General features: G+C 42.1%; 1 protein-coding gene across 8 annotated transcripts in view; it reads left to right on the top strand.

The window, feature by feature from the left end:
- LOC127006081 (seipin-like) overlaps positions 1-21,823 on the top strand; it is a 165,374-nt gene that overhangs the window by 116,806 nt on the left and 26,745 nt on the right. For 7 of the 8 annotated variants that reach the window (XM_050875582.1, XM_050875586.1, XM_050875585.1 and 4 more), the window contains 4 exons: positions 3,680-3,882; positions 9,258-9,494; positions 13,733-13,802; positions 14,368-14,486. In XM_050875582.1, the coding sequence (XP_050731539.1) occupies positions 3,680-3,882; positions 9,258-9,494; positions 13,733-13,802; positions 14,368-14,486 (629 nt within the window). Of the gene's footprint in view, positions 1-3,679; positions 3,883-9,257; positions 9,495-13,732; positions 13,803-14,367; positions 14,487-17,941; positions 18,451-21,823 lie in introns of those variants that run through there. The other variant, XM_050875583.1, reaches the window with a different exon arrangement.

Here is a 21,823-nt window from a genome sequence, read left to right as displayed (position 1 = left end):
AAAACAGGACTCTCGAGTCTCTAAGAAGGACCAGTTCTGGTAGATCCCAGCAAATAGTAAGGTTTTTATATGCAGAACTGGCCGCGTTACTGGATTTGGAGTAGTCCACTACTGCTCCTCCGCACCTCGGATGCAGGTTGTCCGCACCTGTACTTCCGCGCCTAAATTTTTTTTGCTCGGTCCGCTACCGAACCTCTGTAACTCCGCTACGGTACCCAAAACTATTAAAACGCGCCTGAAAAAAACTAGCCCGCACCTCATAAATAAAACGAAATAGTACAAGGCAATAATACATCAGAGCTACATATATATATATATATATATATATATATATATATATATATATATATATATATATATATATATATATATATATATATATATATATACAGTCATCCCCCGCCGTTCGCGGGTATTTCGTTCCCGGACTTCGGCGCGATGCGCGAAACCGCGAACGGCGGGACTATAACCCTATGGGAAAATATGCATTTGGGGAAGTCACCTCTGACACGTCATATAAAACATGTTTTTTTCGTTCTTTTTAATGACTGAAATGAGACAAGACCTTGCAGCAAGTCGCAAACGTCAAAATTTAGTAGCACAGAAGACCCAAAAGTAGCCCAATTTGCGATAAGTAGCCCAATCTGGCAACACTGCAGTGTGGCGGCGCGTGAATTTTTTTTTTTAGGATAATGTTGCTATGAGAAAATCTCGACCAATAGCAGTCGTCCCTGAGTGAGCTGCTGGCCAATAGGAAAGCATGACGTCACAGTCTAACCGTGACGTCACTCAGGAGCAACCTAACGTCCATTGCCCCGCCTCCCTCCTCTCTCCCTTCCCCCCTCCTCTCTGCCTCCCTCCCTCCCTCCTCTCTGCCTTCCTCCCTCCTCTCTCCCTTCCCCCCTCCTCTCTGCCTCCCTCCCTCCCTCCTCCTCCCTCCTCCTCTGCCTTCCTCCTCCTCTCTCCCTTCCCCCTCCTCTCTGCCTCCCTCCTCCCTCCTCTCTGCCTTCCTCCCTCTCTCTCCCTTCCCCCTCCTCTGCCTCCCTCCTCCCTCCTTTCTGCCTTCCTCCCTCCTCTCTCCCTTCCCCTACTCTCTGCCTCCTCCTCCCTCCTCTCTGCCTCCCCCTCCTCCCTCCTCTCTGCCTTCCTCCTCCCTCTCTCCCTTCCCCCTCCTCTGCCTCCTCCTCCTCCCTCCTCTGCCTTCCTCCTCCCTCTCCCTTCCCCTCCTCTCTGCCTCCCTCCCTCCTCTCTGCCGACCTCTTTAGCGTCAATGCATCCGCGTATACGCGAAACTGGGGCCAGGTATAAGCAGGGGGTCTTAGTTGACCGCGAATACGCTGAAACCGCGATGGGTGAGACCACGAACGGCGGGTGACTGTATATATATATATATATATATATATATATATATATATATATATATATATATATATATATATATATATATATATATATATATATATACAGTCGTCCCTCAAATAGTACGGTTTCCAATAGTGCGGTTTTGGTTTTGTACGGATTGTCATGGAAGAATTTTTTCAGGATTTTTAAATTACCCGCTCGTCGCACCAAGCAGTTATGGCATGAGTGGCAACACTGTTGTACCAAAACACCTGCTGAAAGCACCCCAAAAGCGTTCGAGAAAGGTGTTCACCTTGCAGAAGAATTCAGATTTTGGAGAAGTTACATTTTGGGATGAGTTACATTGTTGTAGGGAGAGCATTCCATGAGAATGAGAGCAGTGTTCGCTGTATCTATGATCTTGATCTTGTCATGATGTCACAAGTGGCCTAGGATTTCTCCCTTGGTCTTGGTTCGGGAGTTAGTTGTCCCTTTCGGTCCCAACTGCAGCCTTTGAAACGGCTTACTCCCTCAGGGCCAACACCCTGAAAATTATGGTGTAAAAAAAATTCTTGCTGGGCCGCCATATTTGCTGATGGCGTCATCACAGCACGAAGGCGCTCCACCTCTCAAAGCCGGGAGCGAGCAGATGTGCCAAGTTGGTAACTCGTGCTGCCCGTCACGCATTTGAGAGCACTCGGGATGTTCTGAGAGTCCTGATTCCCTCTCAAACACAGCCCAGAAGTGTTTTTAAGGGGGCACTAATTTTATACGGATTTTCGAATAATGCAGAATCCTGGATCCCTAACCGCATTACTACTTGATATATATATATATATATATATATATATATATATATATATATATATATATATATATATATCTATATATATATATATATATATATATATATATATATATATATATATATATATATATATATATATATATATATATATATATATATATATATATATATAGGGGAGGCGGTGGCTGAGTCGTCAAAGTGACCTCGTGTTCAGGAGGACGAGTTCAATCCCCTCCCGGTGCCACCAAGCTGGGATTTTTCAGCCGCCGAGTGGCTTAAAACTACCCATGCTGTCCAGAAGACCACCTATCAACCCGGACTCTAGATTCTAGGATCAAAGATGAGCTCCGGGTGGCAGCATGAGCCAATGCAAGATTGCGCCACTATAAAACACTCGCCTCGCCAGAACAGGCTGGACCGACCATCAGGACCCACCGGAAAGAAGCCTTGGACCGACCAACAGGATCCACCTGGAAGAAGCTACAATGCAATAGGCATAATGTAAAAAAATATATATATATATATATATATATATATATATATATATATATATATATATATATATATATATATATATATATATATATATATATATATATATATATATATATAGAGAAATAATACTTATAATACTTAAAACTACTTATTCCTCCCTAATTTACATTTCCCATTCTTAATTAAATTCTGGCATTACACTGGGAGGGTCAGCTCCACGTCAGACAAGGAAATGTCTGACGTCGCCAGTGGCATAGGGGTTCTGGAGGCTGACGGTGCAGGCGTGCTTGTTCTGTAGCTCACGCTATTGACGCTACTATCCCCAGACACACTCCTGCTCCTGTCGCTATCACCTCTTTTCACATATCTCTCCATGTTTATTTGTAAACACTAAACAGTTGCAGTGAATCACTAAAAGTCAAATGACTCTGGAAAGAAAAAGAAACTTGACACAGTGATCAGCTGGTAGCACACAGCCCGCCAAAATGCACGAAAGTAATGCCGCGGACTGTTTGTCGTCTTCGTTTTTTTATCTTTGAAAATCTCAGGTGCGGAAGTCTGGACCCTAAATTTTGCCTGTCCGCACCTGTTACTTCCGCACCTTTGAAAACTTTCCACACTTCTGGGCTTCCGCACCTCGTTTGGCGGTCCGCAGGTACGGAGGAGCGGAGGTCCGGACCTAGGTGCGGAAGTACCCAGGTATGTTTATATGTAAAATATTGGGTTTTAATAGGATCTGCATAGATAGGAAACTTTAAAAATTAATTGATAGGGGGAAGGGCTACTAATGCCAGGCAAAAACCCTTCACCCGACAGTCGTGGTTTAAACCCGTTTATTTATTTATTTTTTTAAATAGCTGCCCAAACTGAAATGCATCTTATAAGCCCATGAGTCTTATAAGCTGTCAAATGTGGTATATATAATTTTTTTATTTGGCAATTTCTGTATTCAACCACTTCTTTGGAATATAACCCAATAGAAAAGAAGTGGTTACCCGTACAAAATTACCAATTAATCATTTATTGCACCCCCAGGCATGTTTTTGCTACACATGGAAATGAAGAGTCAGGGAGGTGAGACACTAAGGCAGTCATCTCGGTCATCAATGCTACGTTACAAGTCACAACTCCTGCATGTTCTGTCCACCTCCCTGTTTGCCCCTTTCCTGCTCTCTGGCCTACAGGAGGAGAAACAAGAGGTCACAATTGAGCTGTTCTCCCAGTATGAGGAGGACCCAGTAAGTCACAGAGAGAGAGAGAGAGAGAGAGAGAGAGAGAGAGAGAGAGAGAGAGAGAGAGAGAGAGATTCTCATAAATATGTAGACCACACAGACCCTATGACTCCGACCAAAACCATAAAATAGAATTTGGCCATTTTCATCACACGCGTCATGCTATTACCAAAAGAGCCTCACAAAATTCATATTTCTGCTGATACAATAGTGTTTTATTTATTTCTTTATTTTTTTCCAGGAAAGGAAGTAGCTCAAGGGCAACAAAAAAAGTGTAGAAACAAAGCCCACTAATCGCTGCTCCTATAAAAGATAAAAGTAAAAAGTAGCCAAAAGAGAGGTCAATTTTGGGTGGAGAGGTGTCTTGATACTCTCCTCTTGAAAGAGGTTAAGTCATAGGCAGTGGAAATACAGACGAAGGAGGGCTGTTCCAGAGTTTACCAGTGAAATGAATGAAAGAATGGAGATGCTGGTTAACTCTTGCATAAGAGGTTTAATTGGACAGTATAGGGATGAGCTAGAGTAGAATGTCGAGTGCAGCAGGGCTGCTGGAGGGGGGAAGGCATGCAGTTAGCAAGTTCAGAAGAGCAGTCAGCATGAAAATATCAGTAGAAGATAATAAGAGATGCAACATTTTGGTGGAATTTAAGAGGTAGAAAACTTAACAAAAGGAGAGTTGATTAGACAAAAAGCCTTTGACTCCATTCCACTTTGAGTCTGGTCAGGATCTTGAAAAAGTAAATGGTTTGCTCAGTTTCATCCCTAGCAAATGTAGTCAGGGATTCATGATCATTATAAAGAGAATTCATGAGTTTTCACAATATTCAGTGATGCCCAGTGTCAGTCAATAGGAAGAGACTGAAAAAAACATTGCTAGCTTTGAAACTGCTAGTTTGGGGGCAAACGTTAAATAGTAGTAAAAAATAAAAATGAACTTTTGAGAAGTTGATTTTTTTGTTAATATTCTTCTGTCCTGCCTGCTTTGAACAACTAAATTTACATTTACATATAACCATAATTACTATTAGGCAAAGGCAACAAAACACTTCCCATTAATCCCTAAAGGACGAGTGACCCGCAGGCTGAAATATTGGTGGGTTCCGTAAAACAATGAGTGTCTCGCATGTGGACATCTTTATTTCTCTTGTTTCCTCCTGACCAGTATTGTGGTACATCTGATATACATTAATCAACTAACTTAGGCCTAAATATACACACACATTGGCCTAGGCCCTAGAGGCTCGGTCACATGGCTAGTTGTGATTGATAAAGGACGCTTGGTCCCTCCCTCTCCTATTAGCCATCCACCCCTGGGGTTCATCCCGGTAAAGTTGCTTTCACATATTCACGGTCATGGTCCCAATCTTCTCCGGTCACTCCCAATCTGCAAATTGTGGCCAGACTGCTGACAAGTATTCACCATTGGTGGTTCGACCAGCATCACACCTGCAGTTTTTCGCCTGTGTACCGCAGTCAGACCGGCTGCTTACCACCTGTAAACCGGAGACCATATATGATTTTCAATTTTTCCGACCGGTGATTGATCTACGACAACTGCAGGTTAGCCTGCGATAGGCCTCATCTTTCCCACAGGCAGATAGGCGGCAGACCTGCATAATGCCTGCATCACGTCGGTGATCAAACACAGTCGTTATCACACCAGGTGAACAGGGTGTGTCTAATAAGCACCCCTCCAGGTGTTTTTATTCTTTCCTGTGTTTGACATTGCCATGGCTTTCCTCAGCAATTGTGAATGTGAGATTGAAACAGATAACCTGATGACGCAGTAGGTGCAAGGAGAAACATGACTGAGAGTGGATAACGAACCATCAAGACTTGACCTAATTTTCACAAAAAATATGGAGTTAGATAAAGGAGTCAGTCATGAGTGCCCCTTAGGAAAGAGTGACCATGAACTATTGGAGATGAAAAACTTTGAAAGGATGTGAATATCGAGATGAAGCTTACAAGGAAAAAAGGAAAAACTACGCTAAAGCAGATTAGGTTGGACTCAAGACTTTCTTCGGTGGGGTAGACTGGACTGATATGAAGAGTAGTACTAATATTCAAGAGAAATGTGAGTTTTTTATGAATATTTACAACTGAGGGATAGAGATATATGTTCCATACTACACAGTAAAAACTAAAGGAGAGAAAACATGGTTTGGATGAAAATGTGAAACAGCTAGAAGAAATAGAAATAAGACATTGAGGAATTTAAAGAAAAGACCAAATAAGAACAACAGGGACAAATATAAAAAAAAGCAAGAAATGAATATGTGAAAATAAGGAGAGAGGAGGAAGCTGAATTTGAAAGAAGAATAGTTTTTAAATATAAGGAAGAACCAAAAATGTTTTATAAATTTGTGAACGGGAAGTTAAAAAGAAATAAAGGAGTGGAAAGGCTATAATAAAAAAATGTATTCTATGAAAAGGACAAAGGAATTGCAGAAATATTAAATAAAATTTTTAATACTTTACAAAAGAAACCGACTTTGACTGGGGTCTCGAAAATTGCAATGAAGGGAAACTAAATCATGTAAAGGTTGATAAAGGAGAACTGATACAGCTGATGAAGACCTTAGATGGAAGGAAAGCTATGGGACTGGATGGAATCTCAGGACAAGTGCTAAAAGAGTATAGAAATGAATTATTGGAGCCACTTGACGACATAATAACATGCTCTATAAATACAAGAAAAGTGCCTTTAGAATGGAAGAGACCGAACATTGTACCAATTTATAAAAGTGGAGATAAAACTGAACCACTAAATTATAGACCAATCTCTTTGACAAGTGTAATGTGCAAGATTTGTGAAAGTATAATAATAAAAAATGGGTTGAACATTTAAAAAAGGAAAACATGATAAATAAGGGACAGTTTGGATTTAGAAAAGGGAAATCATGTGTCATTAACTTACTATGTTTCTACTCAAGAGCAATAGACATGGTGCAAGAGAGAGAAGGGTGGGCTGATTGTGTATAGTCGTCCCTCAAATAGTGCGGTTTCAGTTTTATACGGATTGTCATAGAAGTTTTTTTAGGATTTTAAAATTTCCCGCTCATCGCACCAAGTGCCATGGCGTGAGTGGCAACACTGTTCTACCAGACTGCCACCCATGCACATCCCCTCAGTCCATGTGTGTGCACAACATCAGGAACACTGTTTTGCCAGATTGTCCGTGTGTGTGCGCAACCTGAGCTATGCTTCTCCATTACCACATAACATGAACATGGGACCCAAGAGACAAGCCAAAACACTTGCTGAAAGCACCCCAAAGCATTCTAGAAAGGTATTCACTTTGCAGAAGAATTCATATTTAGGAGAAGCTACATTTTGGTATGAGTTAAGTTATGGTAGGGAGAGCATACCACGTGAATCCAGGTTCTGCCTGGCTCAGCTTCTACTCGCTGGCCAAATTTGCCAGTTATGCATTTCCTGCTATAGTGTTACCACGCTTAGCAATGGAGCCATCCTGCCAGCGCTCCCTGATTGATTGATAGTTTATTGTTGCAGGGGTTAGCAAGCAAGCCTTGTCATACACTCACACTCTCTCTTACTCTCTACCACAGTTTCTATTGCTCTCTAAATCATACTTGAAATAAGATACGAAATGGTAATTGTTGAGATTGACTCCGCGCCTCAAAAATACGACATTATGCCTCCATATTATATAGACACTGCACTGTGACTGCAGCAATGCTTAACTGACAACTTGGGCCCACGGGTAACAGCTGAGCCAGGCAGGACCCGGATCCCGTAGGAGTGGCCAGGAGTGTTTCTAGGGGGGGCACTAATTATATATGGATTTTCGAATAGTACGGGGGTCCTGGGTCCCTAACCCCCATACTATTTGAAGGACAACTGTATGTCGATTTGAAAAAAGTTTTTGACAAGGTTCTTCACAAAAGGAATCTGGAAACTACAGCAGTCGGGAGGAATTGTCGGAAAGGTTATCGAGTGGATGAAGGATTACTTAACAGGAAGAGAAATGAGGACGGTGATTAGGGAGGAGAAATCAAACTGGAGGAGAGTAGAGAGTGGAGTCCCTCAAGGGTCAGTTCTAGCACCAATAATGTTCATAATATATATAAATGATATGCCAAAGAGTATAAAAAGTTATATGAGCCTTTTTGCTGATGATGCAAAGTTAATAAGAAAAGTGAGGATGGAGGAAGACTGAAGAGCTGCAAAAAGACCTGGACAGAGTGTATAGATGGAGCCAGCTATGGAATTTAATGCAAACAAATACCATGTCATGGAAATGGAGAAGAGTAAAAAAAAGACCAAGGAAAACATACAGGATGGGAGTAACGATGCAAGACACACTATCCCCAGAAAAGCACATAAACAAGCTGTTTGGAGAAACCTACAGGATGATGTAAAATATAAGGGTATCATGCCATTTTATGGACAAAAAAATGATGAAGAAAATAATAATAACAATGATAAGACCAAAACTTGAATATGCTGCAGTTGTATGGTCGCCTCACAAAAAGAAGTATATCAGAAAGTTGGAAAGGATACAGAGAATTGCAACTGAAATGGTCCCAGAACTCTTGAATATGATGTATGAAGACAGATTGAAGGAGATGGACTTGACGACACTGGAACAAAGAAGGGAAACAGGAGATCTGATCATGCTGTATAAGTTGGTAAATAAGTTTGATGAGGTGGACAGAAATTATCTCTTCTTAACTGCGAGAATGCTGTGGCTGAGAGGACATGGGAAGAAACTTAATAAAGAAACCTGTTTGAGTGACTTAAAAAAGTATAGTTTTCCACATGAAGTGTTAACACCTGGAACAGCTTGTGGGAAGTTGTGGTGGAGGCGAACAGTGTCCATCAAATGAAGGAAAGGCTGGATGAATGTAGATATGGAGACGGGACTATTAGAGCTTAGCTCGGGCTCAGTAGACTACAAATAGGTAAAATGTACACACGCATGCACACACACAGTGGAGTAAGGCTCTGCCCTGTTAGGCTCTGACCTGGCTGGCTGAGGTTCAAGTCCCACTCAGACTGAGATTTTTTCACTGATACAGAGTGGCTACTGTCCCCTCTTGAACTAGAGGGATTGGAGGGGGGAAGGTCCTAGCAGACTCAGAAATCAACTATAATGAGCTTGGTAATCAGGAGGGTACTTGCTGGCAAGGACAAGTCTAGCTTGTGATCAGGCTGTGGTGAATTATACACATACATACACAGAGGGAAGGTTACCCAGTCTAGAATCTGAAATGAATTCAAAGCTATGTTTTACAGATTGAGACACAGAGACAGGTACCCATAAGCTTAGCTCATTTCCTGTATATCACAGCATATTGGTAAATACACATACATCAACTTCCACCCTATCTCATTCTATTCCTTCTATCCCACAGCTAGTCCCCGTGTCTGAGGTACATATCGAGTTGGCATCACGCCATGTTGAGCTTTACTCAGCTCAGCTTCGCATACATGCCATGTTCTCGGGTCTGCGTTACTTCATGTTCTACTACCCACTAAGTGCAGCATCTGTTGGGATCGGCATTTGTATGGTTTTCCTGTCAACTGTGGTCATCCTAAGTTGGTACCAGTTCTCTGCCCCTTCCACGCTGTCTCCTATGCAACCAATGATGGTAAGGAATTGATTGCATTATAGCCTATGTTTGAGGTATATACATCATTTCATGCTTAAACTTATGTAAAAGCAACTATTCTATTAATAAGCCAAGGTTTGGGGGGGGTCAACTTTCACATGGACACTACTTTCCTTAGGAAGTTACTACCACCAATAATGATAATAATAAAATTTAATGATAATAAAAATACTAGTCTTACTACTACTACTACTACTACTACTTTTACTACTACTACTAGTACTACTACTACTACTACTACTTTTACTACTACTACTACTACTACTACTACTACTACTACTACTACTACTACTGCAACGACTGTTGCTTAAATTACAGGCTCACGGAGTAGAGGGTAAAGTTTTGAACTGGGTCAAGGCGTGGCTTAGCAATAGGAAGCAAAGAGTGCAAATCAATGGTAAAAGATCTGACTGGGGATGTGTTACGAGTGGGGTCCCACAAGGTTCGGTATTAGGTCCACTTTTGTTTATTATTTATATCAATGACTTAGATACAGGAATTAGTAGTGATGTTTGTAAATTTGCAGATGATACCAAAATCGGTAGAGTAATTGAGTCGGATCAGGACGCTAGTATTTTCCAAGGTGAACTCAACAGATTGTATGACTGGGCGGATAAATGGCAGATGGAGTTCAATGTAGGGAAGTGCAGTATTCTGAGTGTAGGAACAACCCTCACATAACTATTGCTTAAATGACGAGGGGGATTTAGGGGTCTTAGTGAGCTCTGATCTCCGTCCAAGGGCACAATGCATTCAAGCTAGAAATCGAGCTAATAGGGTACTGGGATTTATTTCAAGGAGCGTAAGCACCAGAAGCCCCGAAGTCTTCCTCAAACTATATTTAGCATTAGTTAGACCTCATCTTGACTATGCAGTTCAGTTCTGGTCACCTTACTATAGAATGGATATCAAAATGTTAGAATCGGTGCAGAGGAGGATGACTAAGATGATTCAGGGGTTGAGAAACTTGCCATACGAGGGAAGACTCAAACAGTTAAACTTGCATTCTCTAGAAAGGCGAAGGGTACGTGGAGACATAATTGAGGTTTATAATTGGACGAAGGGCTTTAATAAGGGAGACATTCATAAGGTTTTGTTGGTAAGAGAACCGGGTAGGACACGAAGTAATGGGTTTAAACTGGATAAATTCAGATTCAACAGGGACATAGGCAAAAATTGGTTTACTAACAGGGTGGTGGATGAGTGGAATAGGCTTAGCAGTCATGTGGTGAGTGCCAATACAATTGTCACATTCAAAAATAGACTAGATAAATTCATGGACAGCGATATTAGGTGGGGTTAGATACACGGGAGCTTAGGGTCAAAGGAGCTGCCTCGTACAGGCCTACCGGCCTCTTGCAGACTCCTGCGTTCTTATGTTCTTATGTACTACTACTACTTTTACTACTAGTACTACTACTACTACAACTACTACTACTGCTACTGCTACTACTACTACTACTACTACTACTACTACTACTATACTACTACTACTACTACAACTTTGTACTTCCAATAATGATAATAATGATAATAAATATACCTACTACTACTACTACTACTATACTACTACTACTACTACTACTACTACTGTTGTTGTTGTTGTTGCTATTTTATTGCACTCCTACTTTTTTTTTTAATTTCTAATGTTTTATTATATTTTTTACTATTCTTTGATATTTTGTACTTAGTTTACCATATTATATGGTTTTTATCATATTTTATTTTAATATCTGCTGTGCACATATTACTAATAAGAAATAGCCATTGTAACAATGGAAAAAAAGTTTGATTCTGATACTACTACTACTACTTCTGTTACTATATTACTTTAACTACGAATGATAATGATGAAAATATAAAAAAAATAATTTAGTAATGGGTGTAATAATAATGAGAAAAAGAAGGTTGATACTACCACTGCCAATACCACTATTACATTTTGTACTGCTGCTATTTTTGTTTCTACTGTTGTTTTCACCAATACTATTTCTTCTACTGGTATTGCTTTTACAGGGGTTGAATCTCTCTCACTCAAACAAATCGCAGCTTTGGTGTTGTGGGGTTAACTTTTACATGAGTTCACATGGTACTCTTTGTGTCCTGGTGAAGCGTCAATGTGAGTTTTGACAGGGATGTTTGCAGCCTATGCCAGTCTCAAGAAGGCATATGTTTCAGTGCAGCGTGAGGCACTCTGGGATCTCCTGCAGCTTAGAGGGATTCCTGCAAAGACTTTTAGCCTGTATTATGGGACTGAGAATGTTGTGAAGTGTAGGGGGAGGCTTGTCAAGCTTCTTTTCTATGAACGTGGGAGTGAGGCAGTTCTGTGTCCTTGCCCTAATGCTTTGCAGCACTTGTTTGGACTGGATACTAGGCAGAGTTGTGGACCAGAGTCATTGTGGAACATCTATTGACAATCAGTTTAGGCAGTGGCTGAGTGGTTAGCGTGCGGGCCCTCAATCACTGCGTTCTGGCCGACGCGGGTTCAAATCCGCCGCTATCACTTGGGACTTTTCAGTCACCGCCAAGTGGCCTAAGACAACCCACATGCTGTCCTAAAGGCCTCCCATCAACCCAGACTCTAGGAGAACCATCCAAGTAAATCAATAATGAACTCCAGGGGCAGCATGAGCCAAGAATAGATGGCACCACTATAAACACTTGCCTGCGCCATAACGAGCTTGGGCCGACCACCAGACCCCTGAAGAAAGCCTACCGGTGCTATAGGCTGCCACATAAGAAAAAAAAAATACCAGGGTCACCGACTTTGTTTTGCTGATGATTCAGTAATCCTTGTAGAATTGCTGGAGGCTTTGGTGGTGGCTCTCAAGGCACTGCATGAGGAGGCCCCCTTTGGACTTCAGGTGTCCTGAGCCAAGACCATGGTGCAGGTGTTTGGAGGCTTGTAGATGAAACAGTACAGGCTGTTCATGCGTTTGGCAAGGACACAAGATTTCAGAAAATTTCACATACCTTGGTAGTGTAATTCAGAACAATAGTAAGTCTTGCCAAGAATTCTTTCAGTGAATTGGCTTGGCCCATAGTGTTATGGACTTGCTCAGCACAAGTATATGGAGTTGTTGATACCTGTGTAGAAGGACAAAGATCCGGATCATCAAGTTACTTGTGCTGCCTGTCTTACTCTATGGCTTGGAGGCATGGACACTAAATAGAGACTTGAAGAGGCAGATTAATGCTTTTGGTAGTAAGTGTCTATGCAGAATCATGGGATATCAGGGAAATGACTTTGTGTCAAACCAGCAACTACTACGTGAAACTGATTCAACATATATTACCCTCATAGTCCATCAGTGCCAACTCCGGCTATACGGGCATGTGGCATGTTACCCATAAGCCGACCCTGCTCATCGGGTTGTTTCTATGAGTGATAGTCCTGAGTGAAGGAGCCCAAGGGGACACCCTCAGAGTTCATGGCTTAAGCAAGTCTAGAGATCTTGCCAAGAGGTACTCAGAATGAGAAGGGGGCCTGCATGGAAACCTGCCCAAAGGGACCCCCAGGCTTGGTGTCATAGGTTGGGTGAGGTGATGTGCCCCCAGGCATATGCCCCCATTGTTTGATTGATTAACTGAAGAAAGAACTACATTATGCACATATGTACTCTATCTGTCTCCTTTGACTTTTTGCTTCATCTTTAATCTCTCTCTCTCTCTCTCTCTCTCTCTCTCTCTCTCTCTCTCTCTCTCTCTCTCTCTCTCCTCTCTCTCTCTCTCTCTCTCTCCTCTCTCCTCTCTCTCTCTCTCTCTCTCTCTCTCTCTCTCTCTCTCTCTCTCTCTCTCTCTCTCTCTCTCTCTCTCTCTCTCTCTCTCTCTCTCTCTCTCTCTCTCTCTCTCTCTCTCTCTCTCTCTCTCTCTCTCTCTCTCTCTCTCTCTCTCTCTCTCTCTCTATCTCTCTAGCTCTGTCTCCATCTCTCTCTCTCTCTCTCTCTATCTCTCTCTCTCTCTCTCTCTCTCTCTCTCTCTCTCTCTCTCTCTCTCTCTCTCTCTCTCTCTCTCTCTCTCTCTCTCTCTCTCTCTCTCTCTTTCTGACTCTCTCTCTCTCTCTCTCTCTCTCTCTCTCTCTCTCTCTCTCTCTCTCTCTCTCTCTCTCTCTCTCTCTCTCTCTCTCTCTCTCTCTCTCTCTCTCTCTCTGCCATTCATATCAACCACAGCTTGTTTTAATAATGGCATTTATGCTCTGTTGTACTTCCTCTTTCCAGAGTGCAATGTCCTACCCCAACCACACTGCCTCAGTCCTTAATGGCATCAGTGGCCCAGTACCAAGCAAGAGTAAGTTAACCAGATAGTTTATTTCATCTATCTTATCATCAGTCATTATTAGTCCACTGTAGGTCAGACAAAGGTTGCCCCAACATTTTTACGTCTCTGTTTAGTTAGTGTAAAGTAGAGGCTCACAGAATAATTATGAAATACCTAAATTGATTTAAATGTGACTTAGCTTTAGGAAGCAAAGTGCTCAAATTTATGGACGTTGTATATTTTTATATCATTGACTTTGAATCAAGAATAAATTATTAATATTTGCACTTTTGTGGATGATAAAAAGGTCAGAAATCTTATTTAATCAGATAAAGATTCTAGAGTAATGCAGGGCAAGCTTGACAGGTTGTGGGGAAGGGGCAGATAGAGTTCAGTGTCAGGAAGTGTAACATTCTGAATGTAGAATGTTATAATCCCTCATGTTCTTTTCCCAACTTCTTTTTTACTTTTAATCTTTCACCTTCTGCTTCCTTCATCATTGATATTCCACCCCTTTTATTTTTTTCTTGACATCATTCTAAACTTATATAACATTTATTCTTCCTTTTTTCATCACCTGTCTGATGGTTAACAGAGTTGGATGAAGACGAGGACATGGAAGTGGAGGTGAGGGGTGTTGCTATGAGTGAACTGGAACCAGAGAACAAATGTACTAAGAACGATGATTTCAAGCCTACTGACCCGCAGAGTAAGGTGAGAGAGAGAGAGAGAGAGAGAGAGAGAGAGAGAGAGAGAGAGAGAGAGAGAGAGAGATTTACATAGAAAATCAGACCACACAGACCCCATGGTCCAGACTAGGTGGTCTGTCCTTAAACCTAAGTGATTCTACATTAATCAGACGGCTCCAAAACGATGCACTTCAACTCTAGTTGATATTAAGTTGATGGAAGTGACAGTCGAGCTTGTTTTTGAAGGAGTCAGTCGTGTTACACTGGACCACTGACGGTGGGAGCTGATCCATTCTCGTACTACAACGTTAGTGAAGAAAAATTTGGTGCAGTCTGAATTTACTTTTCTACATTTGAGTTTTACGCCACTGTTCCTCGTATGCAAAGTGTCATCGATCATAAACAATGTTGATCTGTCTACACTCGTGAAACCATTAAGTATTTTAAAACATTCGATCAGTTTTCCTCGGGCTGACGCTTCAAGAGAGAACATGTTAAGGGTGGAAAGCCTTTCTTCGTAAGATTTGTTGCGCAAGGAAGGGATCATTTTTGTTGCCCGACGCTGAATACCTTCTCATTTAGCAATGTTCTTTGCATGGTGGGGAGACCAAAACTGTACCGCATATTCCAAGTGGGGTCTGACTAAACTATTGTATAGTGGAAGTATTACATCTTTATTCTTGAATAAAAAGTTTCTTTTAATGAAGCCCAACATTCTGTTCACTTTATTTGCTGCATCGATGCATTGCTGTGAGAATCTGAGGCTTGACGCGATTTTGACCCCCAAGTCCTTAACGCATTGAACGCTTTTGAGTTTAACGGCGCGCATTTCGTAATCAAACTTCTTATTTCTTGTTCCAACTTGAAGGACCTGGCACTTGTCTATGTTAAAGGGCATCTCCCATCTATCAGACCAAGCTGAAATTTTGTGCAAATCCTCTTGGAGGCTTTGCCTGTCTTCGTCAGTGTGAACCGAGTTACCAATCTTTGTGTCGTCTGCAAATTTACTAATGCGATTATTGAGTCCGACATCCACATCGTTGATGTAAATAATGAAGCGCACTGGGCCAAGAACCGAGCCCTGAGGGACGCCACTAGTGACCAGTGCCCACTCTGAGTTAAATCCGTCAATCACCACTCTTTGTTGTCTGTTGCTCAACCAATTCGCGATCCATTGGTGTACTTGACCATCAATACCTATTTGCTTTAATTTGTAAATTATTTATGATGTGGGACTTTATCAAACGCTTTCTGGAAATCAAGATGGGCTACATCCAATGATTTGGTTACGTCATAAACCGTGAAGAGGTCATTATAAAAGGTTAATAGATTTGATAGGCAGGATCTTTTGTTACGGAAGTCGTGTTGTGAGTCTCCAATTAATGAGTGGCTTTCAAGGTAACTCACAATTTTGTCTCTAATTATGCTCTCAAGTAGCTTACCTACAACCGAAGTTAGACTAATGGGCCTGTAATTACCTGGTACTTTTTTGTCTCCTTTCTCAAAAATTGGTGTCACGTTAGTCTTTTTCCAATCCGAAGGGACGATGCCTTGTCGCAAAGACATATTGAAAACGGTTGTGAGGGAGGAGACTATTTCGCTCTTTGTTTCTTTGAGCAGAGTAGGATATACTTTGTCAGGTCCAGGATTTTTATTTGTTTTAAGTGATTGGAGGGCTTTGAGGACTTCATCGGTTGTTATTTCAAAGTTAGGCAATGCATGCTCGGGATTTACATTAGTACTGGTGTTGGCTGTCAGTCACTAGTGCACCGTCGCTGCTTGTTAAGGGTCCAATTCCACTTCTGATCGCCTTTCTGTTGTTTATGTAACTGAAGAATGATTTCGGATTATTTTTACAGTTGGCCGCAATAGTTTCTTCATATCTACACCTTGCCTGACATACTAATCTTTTTACTCGTCGGCTGGCATCATGCTAAAGTCTAATGTTTTTGGGTGTGCTTTGCTCTTTCTTTAGCCTTTAAAGCAATTTTCTCTCCTTGACTGAGTGTTTAATTTCGCTGTTAAACCAAGGTGGGCTTTTATTAGAGAGAGAGAGAGAGAGAGAGAGAGAGAGAGAGAGAGAGAGAGAGAGAGAGAGAGAGAGAGAGAGAGAGAGACTGACCCTATATACCAGACTAGGTGGTCTGTCCTTAACCCATAAGAGGGAATCCACATAAAAGTACATGAAATCAAAGGTTACTATTTATGGTCAGTCACGTAAATTTACATTTACTTACTTTCCTGCTTCCTACATACAGTAATACCTTGGTTTACAAGTTTAATTTGTCCAAAATTTTGCTTGCACACCAAAACATTCATAAACCAAAGCAAATTTGGATAATATTCAGGAGGTATGGGCTCTCTCTACCGCCGTTAATACTCACGTTTTCTGCATTATTTCTGTATCAGTATATAGTGTAGACCCTGTTCACTTCCGGAAACCATAAAAAATAAAAAAAATAAATACATAAAAAAAAAATTATTCCTGGACTCCGAGAGACATACACCCTCCCTTTATCACATACCACGGTTAGGATAGGTTAGGTTAGGTTAGGTTAGGTTAGGATAGGTTAGGTTAGGATAGGTTAGGTTAGGTTAGGTTAGGTTAGGTTAGGTTAGGTTAGGTTAGGTTAGGTTAGGTTAGGTTAGGTTAGGTTAGGTTAGGTTAGGTTAGGATAGGTTAGGTTAGGTTAGGTTAGGTTAGGATAGGTTAGGTTAGGATAGGTTAGGTTAGGTTAGGTTAGGATAGGTTAGGTTAGGTTAGGTTAGGCACAAACTATTTTTTTCTGGGTAATTTGTGGTGTTTTTTTCATGTGGAGATGGTTTTTTTCCGGAAATATTAGGATTGTGACTTGATCAAGAAAATTGAAATAGCCCCTTTCCTAATAGTTTCCGGAAAAAAAGACTATCTCCACTTGAAAAAGCACCACATTTTACCTAGAAAAAAATAGTTTGTGCCTGGAAATTCGAGAGCCCACATCTCCTGAATTATTACCGCAAATTTCCCCATTGAAATTAATATGAATCCCATTAATGCATCCCATATCTCAAAAAAATATTTATATAAAAATCATTTTACATGTTATTTTATACAGAATTAAAGTAATTTTACTAATTAAACTCAGTTTAAGAGTTTAATTCGTTCCAGAATTTTGGTTGTTCACCAAAATACTATGAAGCCAAAATGAATTTCCCCATTGAAATTAATGTGAATCTCATTAACCCTAGAATAGTAGCGTTGTCGGCCTCACGTGCCTACTAGCGATGTCCAAAATCCCAGACAAATTTTGGGGATAGAAATATACATATAGAAATGGTACAAAGTTTATTTTAAAAAAATTCACTTAGATTAGATGCTATTCTTAACCCTATGAACAATGAAGAAAATGTGTTTAACTGAAACAACATTATAAAAAATAAAACAAAAAAAATGTATCAAAATGACAAAAAAATGCTACATCCTTGTAATCTTTTCACCAGGGCCAGCCACAGTGTGACCTAATGGTAATGACTTGTGCCACACATGAAGTCCAGATGTGCCCCGATATGCTCCAGCCTCTCTAGGCCTTATGCCGCACAGGTTGTTCTGCGCCATGCTGAAAATAAAAGGCTCTTTTTTAGAAAGAATAGAAAAAAAATATTATTCCCTTTCCCTTCTCACTGGTGATGCCTGTGGGACCTGTAATGTTAGGATAATTAATATCTGGTGTGAATACAACTATCCTGGAAATCTGAACAGCAGTACAGCAGCAAAACACAACCAGCTATGGCATCTGAATAGCAGTGTGACGGTCTGCTGCCTGTGGGGGCTGTAATGTTGGGCATATGATATATACTTGGAGTGAAGACATTCATCTTGGGCAGCATTTCCCAACCTGGGGGAAATTTTATGATTCCAGGGGGAAACTTAACCTGAAGAAAATATAAAATACTAGCAATTAGTCGATGGAAACAGGGTGTGAGAGGTATTGAGTGATTGATTTGTGCTATTAAGTAAGTAAATATTGTGTTTGGCTACTATTTATTTATATTATTTGTGTTATTAATTAAGTAAATTTCGTGTTTTGGCTACTTTTTTCCTCGTCCACATGAAGGGGGAAATCTGGGAGGTTAAAGTTGATGAAGGGGGAAACGACAGAAAAAAGGTTGGGAAACACTGATCTAGGGTGTCTTGGCAACAGTGCAGGACCAAGACAACCAGCTAGGGCATGTGAGCAGCAGCACTGCACTTTTATATACCTTTACTCTCTCTCTCTCTCTCTCTCTCTCTCTCTCTCTCTCTCTCTCTCTCTCTCTCTTCCCCCCCTAACTGACTGCTGTAGACCAAGTACAGTCATCCCTCAAATAGTATGGGGGTTAGGTACCCAGGACCCCCGTACTATTCGAAAATCCGTATAAAATTAGTGCCCCCTTTAGAAACACTCCTGGGCTGCGTTTGAGAGAGGGAATCGGGACTCTCAGAACGTCCCGAGTGCTCTCAAATGCGTGACGCAGCAGCACGAGTTGCCAACTCGGCACATCCGCTGGCTCCCGGCTTTGAGAGGTGGAGCGCCTTTGTGCTGTGAGGACGTCATCAGTAAATGTGGCGGCCCAAACAAACACATATAAGAGTTTCCATTGCATTTCACCTCTCTGTGCCACCAAACCACTGCAGCTTCCTTTTCATCTTCTGTTGTAAGGAGTTCATCAGCCAGGACAGCAGGTAATGCATGTTAAACGTTGCCAGGAAGATCAGCGTACGCCATTTTGCTGTGAGTGAGATGCTGTTACCATAGCAATGACGAGGCTTAGTAAAAGGACGGCCTTTACCTGCATTCTTGCAGCACTCTTGGAGCACTGGCGGTTACTGCGGCAAGAATTCCTTTTACACTATGATAGATACAGCGAACACTGCTCTCATTCACGTAGTATGCTCTCCCTACCGCAGTGTAACTCATCCCAAAACATAACTTCTCCTAATTCTGAATTCTTCTGTAAGGTGAACACCTTTCTCGAACGCTTTGGGGAACTTTCAGCAAGTGTTCTGGTAGAACAGTGTTGCCAGTCACGCCATGGCTACTTGGTGCGACAAGCAGGAAATTTAAAAATCCTAAAAAAATTCTTCCATGACAATCTGTATAAAACCGAAACCGTACTATTTGAGGGATGACTGTGTACACAGTACTATGGTTTTATTATTCAATCAGTTCCACTGCAGTTGTACACTGCAACAAAAAAAAAACACATACAGTACCCTCTCGAATTTCGCGCTATCCGAGTTTCGCGATCCACGAGTTTCACGGTTAGTCCTAAATTCTTACCATCCCGACTTTCGTGCATTATCACTCCGAGTTTCGCGCTGCTTTGACACATACGGGTCACGTTTACTTACCATCGGCGTCACGCACGCTACCTTTAAAGGTAGTATCACACTGGACATTTTCCTCCAAACATTGTGGCTATGGCAAGAGAGAGAGAGAGAGAGAGAGAGAGAGAGAGAGAGAGAGAGAGAACGGGTTGTTTTGAAGCCGCATTGAAGGCGGCTGCCTTACGATTGGCTGACAGTTCTGAAAACACGCTTGTGATTTACTGGGAGTCCGATGACGTCATCGCCGACGCTCACCCTATCAGCGGCTTCACTGCCTTAAGGCAGTGTCACAATGGCCGTTTTCGTCCAACCGTTGGGGCTACGGGCAACGCCCATGCGCCCAACCAGGAGTGAGTTCACGGTTATCCGTAAGCTGGTGTCACAGTGCATTTTTCTTCCCACCGCGTTGGCGCCACCTAGGGCAACTGGCAACTCCAACTCTTCCTGGTGTGCGTCACACACGGCCAAGGTCACTTACCCATATCCACATCCACAACGTAAACAAAGCACTTGCCCTGTATCAACATGGCGTCGTCTGCTAAAGTAAGGGCTGTCAGGGCTTGTGCTGCCATTACCCAAGTTATGGACTTGTTGCTGCAGTTAAATGTAAGGAAGAAACAGTTGTGGGTGTGGCATGCCTGTGGTTCCTCCATGCCAGTTCTCATTGTCACCACTGCGCGTGCGCGGCCATCCCACCCATCTTGACTCAACCACATCAACACAAGGATCAAATAACAACAAACACACACACACACACACACACATGCACACACCAGACTCATTAGGAACCATTGCAGGTGTTTCTGACAAACAGAAATGACTTCACCATTTCTTGAGTGTGTTGAACGTATTTGGTGAGTGGCTCACATGAACCTAACCTGGCTCTTGGCAAGAAGAGAGCAGTCGTCTTTAACACTGCTCTCTTCTTGCCATTGGGTATGTTTGGTTTGTATGAACCACTCACCAAATAAGTTCTAACACACTCTAGGAAATGGCAAAGCCATTTTTGTTTGTGAGAAACATCTGCCATAGTTCATGATGGGTCTGGTGTGTGTGTGCGTGTGTGTGTGTGTGTCTTTGTTGTTACTCGATCCACGTGTTTATGTGGTCAGAGTCTACTAGGTGCGTGGGTTGGCTGCTCATGTGCAGTGGTGACAATGAGAACTGGCACGGAAGAACCACAGACACGCCACACCCATAACAGCTTCTTCCTTCCATTTAACTGATGCAACAAGTCCATAACTTGAGTAATGGCAGCACAAGCTGCGACAGCCCTTACTTTAGCAGACGACGCCATGTCGATACAGGGCAAGTGCTTTGTTTACGTTGTGGATGTGGATACAGGCAACCGACCTTGGCCATGTGTGAAGCACACCAGGAAAAGTTGGATTTGCCAGTTGCCCAAGCTGCCGCCAAAGCGGTGGGAAGAAAAAGGCCCGGTGTGACACCAGGTTACGGACAACTCGCTCCCGGATGGGTGCACGGGCGTTGCCAGTAGCCACAACAGTTAGAGGAAAATGGCAAGTGTGACACTGCCTCAAGGCAGCGAGGCCGCTGACCGGGTGAGCGCTGGCGATGATGTCATCGGACTCCCAGCAAATCACAAGCATGCTTTCAGAGCTCAGCTAATCATAAGGCTTCATCTGTGGCTATAAAACGACCCATTCTCTCTTCCTGTTTCTTCCTTTTTCCAAGGTACGTATTTTAAGATAACGAGTAAAGGAGGAAAAAAAGTGAGCTCCGGGGGCAGCATGAGCCAATTATAATAGTGCCACTATAAACAGTTCCCTGCGCCATGACAGGCTTGGGGCCGACCATCAGGCCCAGATGGATAGTCTACCGGTGCCATAGCCCACATGTAAAAAAAAAAGGGGGGGGGACAGATAAGTGCTTTTTCAGTGTTTTCAATACCTCGAGTTTCGCGATCCTCGAGTTTATCGCTATACCTTTGGAACGAAGTTAGTTCAAAACTCGAGAGGGTACTGTAGTTGGGCACGGACACAAATATAAATAAA

The sequence above is a fragment of the Eriocheir sinensis genome, chromosome 32 (genome assembly GCF_024679095.1).
Source record: "Eriocheir sinensis breed Jianghai 21 chromosome 32, ASM2467909v1, whole genome shotgun sequence".
NCBI classification, from domain to species: domain Eukaryota; kingdom Metazoa; phylum Arthropoda; class Malacostraca; order Decapoda; family Varunidae; genus Eriocheir; species Eriocheir sinensis.
The sequence above is the reverse complement of the archived record's forward strand: the minus strand, read 5'-3'. Positions and strand labels throughout refer to the sequence as shown.